At 45.8% G+C, this 3,259-nt stretch overlaps 1 protein-coding gene across 1 annotated transcript in view; it reads left to right on the top strand.

The window, feature by feature from the left end:
• Positions 1–3,259, top strand: part of gmeb2 (glucocorticoid modulatory element binding protein 2) — a 6,787-nt gene that overhangs the window by 490 nt on the left and 3,038 nt on the right. Inside the window, exons 2-5 of the mRNA XM_037685066.1 lie at positions 992–1,145; positions 1,281–1,366; positions 1,437–1,561; positions 1,646–1,749. Coding sequence (XP_037540994.1) covers positions 1,003–1,145; positions 1,281–1,366; positions 1,437–1,561; positions 1,646–1,749 — 458 coding nt within the window. The 5' untranslated portion in view covers positions 992–1,002. The remainder of the gene's footprint in view (positions 1–991; positions 1,146–1,280; positions 1,367–1,436; positions 1,562–1,645; positions 1,750–3,259) is intronic.

The following is a 3,259-nucleotide window of genomic DNA, read 5'->3' as shown; positions in this document are numbered from 1 at the left end:
TTAATAAACTGGTTTTAATAAACTGGTTTTAATGGACTGGTTTTAATAAACTGGTTTTAATTGACCCACATCTTTTGCACAAAACAATCTTCTGTCAGCTCTGCCTGTTTACACAATCACTAACCTTTAGACTCGCTTATCCTTAACTTTGCTGTATGTATTTTATATTCTTTATGTATTTTATATTTCAATTTATTCCTGTTGATCTTTGCACTGTGCTTGTTGTTTGTTTTAACACAATCTCTCTATGTTTCTTACTGTAAAGTGTCCTTGGGTGTCCTGGAAGGCTCTTTTTAAATAAAATTATTATTATTATTATTATTATTATAACCAAGTAAGAATGCTGAGTACCTCCTGCTACACCCAGCTTGTGTGGCCCACAGTTTTTAAATCCAGAATGTGAACATGTTCTTGTGTCACAAGTCCCTCAGTGGGGGGTAACTGAGTTTAGTGCACATGCCAGTTTTGGCCTCGGGCTGCCCAGATTTGTAAAAATCTGCGTCAGCCACAGAAAAGCTCCTGTCCGTGGATCTGTAGCCATTTGTCAGTAGATCATTTGCTCTCAGACCCGTTGTGTGCAGGTAACTACACTGGTGCGCTGTTTGTCATATTAAGGAAAGTTCATCCCTTGAGTTACTTTTTATGCCCGAGTCCTTGAGGATGGTCACGTTCAGGGACAGAACTGAGTGAAAAATTAGACAAAAGTCCAAAAAGAACCCCTAAAATCCTTCAGAACGTCATGACAAACTGCAGGAAATGTAGAGACACGAGAGCTGGAGTGAGTCCTGTGTGCAGGACTGATGCTGACTTTAACTTTTAAAGCATCAACAGTAATTATTATTTATTTAAGTTCTTTAGATACGCCTTCTATCTTTTGTCTTTTAAACAATGCCTTGGTGTGATTTTAAAATCTTCTTGCCTGTAATAAACCAGTTCTTTCGTATTAAACCAGTAGTCTTATGGCTACTGAGCGCTGTCTTTGTGTTTCCAGCTGCGGTCGTCATGGCTGCGACAGACGTCAGCGTTCAGGAGATGAGCGACGTCGTCATCGTCACCATCCCAGAAGACGCGGGCGACGAGCTCCCCGGCGTGGTGGCGGAGGATAAGGCGGTGCTGGTGACCGCCGAGCTGACGCCTGAGGCCGGGTACCAACACTGAATGTTGACGAGTGTTGTCTAGTTCTTGGAAGTACTTTTGTTTCCAACATGTCTGAGCCCGAATGACAGGAAGTGTCTAAATATTTCAGAGCTCCTTGTTCAATCACCGCCGGTTGTTTTCAGGGAGGACATCCTCGCCGTCGCTCAGGTGGAAACAGAAAGTGACGCCAGCGGAGCCGACTCTCTGTCCAAGGAAGAGGCGCTGATCGGTAAAATTAGATTCTTTTGAAGTTCCTGTGGGTTCTGAGGTGAAGTTCTGACTCTTTGGGTCCTCCTCAGTGAAGCTGTCGGAGGAGGTGGACGTGGAGGCCGACATGTACTACCCCATCACCTGCGGGGACGCCAAGGCCACGCTGGTGTGGAAGAAGTTCGTCTGTCCCGGGATCAACGTCAAATGTGTCCAGGTGGACATTTGGACCGCGGGACGCCGGTTGTCCTCGCTTGGTTTTTGACGACGACGATTCTTTGACGTCTTTTTCTTTCCTCAGTTCAACGATCATCTCATCAGCCCCAAAGAGTTCGTGTGCTTAGCAGGAAAGTCCACCTTAAAGGACTGGAAGAGAGCGATCCGCCTCAACGGCACCATGCTCAGGTCAGAACAGAACCGTGGGCTTTACTCTGCTGGACAGCAGAACCTCCTCCAGCTCTGTGGAGTCTGGCAGGGCCAAAGAACCTGACCCGGTCCGGATCAGATTCTAAAATGATTCAAATCGAACAAACAAAAACAACAACAGGTTCCACCGTGTCCTTGTTCAACACCGAAACTGGGTCCAGCCGCCTGTAGAACCTCCTTCAGCAGCAGAACCCTCAGTGGTTCTCTGTTCATTTCTCCTGGTTCTGGAGAAGTTCTGGTCCACTCTTCTTTCCATCGTGGAGTGTTCTGTTCACCTCTGAAGGTCCGCCACAGTGTTTCAGTCTGGTTTGGGTTCTGGTCTTTGACTGGACAGGTGCAGCACCTTAGTTCTGCTCTTTCTGACCCGTTCTGTTGTAGATCAGCTGCTGTGTTCTGGATCATGGTCCTGTTGGACCCAGTTTGGTCCAGTTTGGTCCATGCATCAGCTGTTGGACTCCAGAACCCTTTGAGCTACAGAAGAGTTCTGGTCCACTCAGTGACTGACAGGAGCCCAAACCATCAGCCTCCACCACCGCGCTGACAGCTGGGCTGTTTGCTGCAGTGCATTCTGGGTAAACATATGTCCTCTGGTCTGGTTCTGGTCAAGAAACCTTGTGGTTCCTTCAGATGAAAGTCATGCAGCCATGTTGTTTTTAGAGAGAAGAGGCCATGACCTTTGACCTGCTGACTGAGGTCTGCAGAGTCTGAGGTGGAGCTCATCTCTCTGAGTATCGCACAGTCTGACCTTCAGGGTGAATTTGCTGGGAGGTCTCCAGATTGGCAGCCATCTTAAATGTGAATAATTGTTCTCTCTGCAGAACAGTGGACTCGAAATGACCTTTGACCTTTCCCAGATTGACGAGCAGCAACATCTGCTTAATGAGGTCATTGCTGATGCCTTTCCGTCTTGGCGTTGTGTTGGCACACACCTGTTTGCTCCAGAGCAGCAGAACCTGCTTCTTTACTGTTCAGACGGACTCCGTTTTTATTTTTACACCTGAGGTTTGATCTGAATTGTTTTGGATCCACGTAAAGACCGGACCAGTTTAATTAAGTCCTGACAGTAAAACCTGAGACCTGGTCCGGTTTATTTTTGTTCTGGTTCTGTTTGTACTGGGACAGGACGCATTAGTGGTTGAGGTCCAGTTTGGCCACAGGGTGGCAGTGTTCACACGTCCTCAGGTCAAGTCCCTTTATTGATGCAGCACATTTAAAACTTCTGTTACCAAAGTTCTGAACAATAAAATCAATGGGAGAAATTTAATTAAAGATAAAACGATGATATTGAAAAATTAATTAAAAACACCGAAAAAAAAAAAAACATAAAAACACAAAACAATAAAATATTAAATCAAATCACACTGTGTTAAACATCAGGTGTTTTTATCAGATTTAAAAACAGGAAGTGAAGTGTCCTGTCTAATGTTGGGGGGGGGGGCGGGTTGTTCCAGAGTTTAGGGCCCACGACTGAAAAAGTCTGATCTCTGAG

This window comes from Nematolebias whitei, chromosome 11 (assembly GCF_014905685.2).
Source record: "Nematolebias whitei isolate Nwh7 chromosome 11, NemWhi1, whole genome shotgun sequence".
NCBI classification, from domain to species: domain Eukaryota; kingdom Metazoa; phylum Chordata; class Actinopteri; order Cyprinodontiformes; family Rivulidae; genus Nematolebias; species Nematolebias whitei.
Note: the sequence above shows the minus strand (reverse complement) of the source record. Positions and strands in the feature narration are given on the sequence as shown.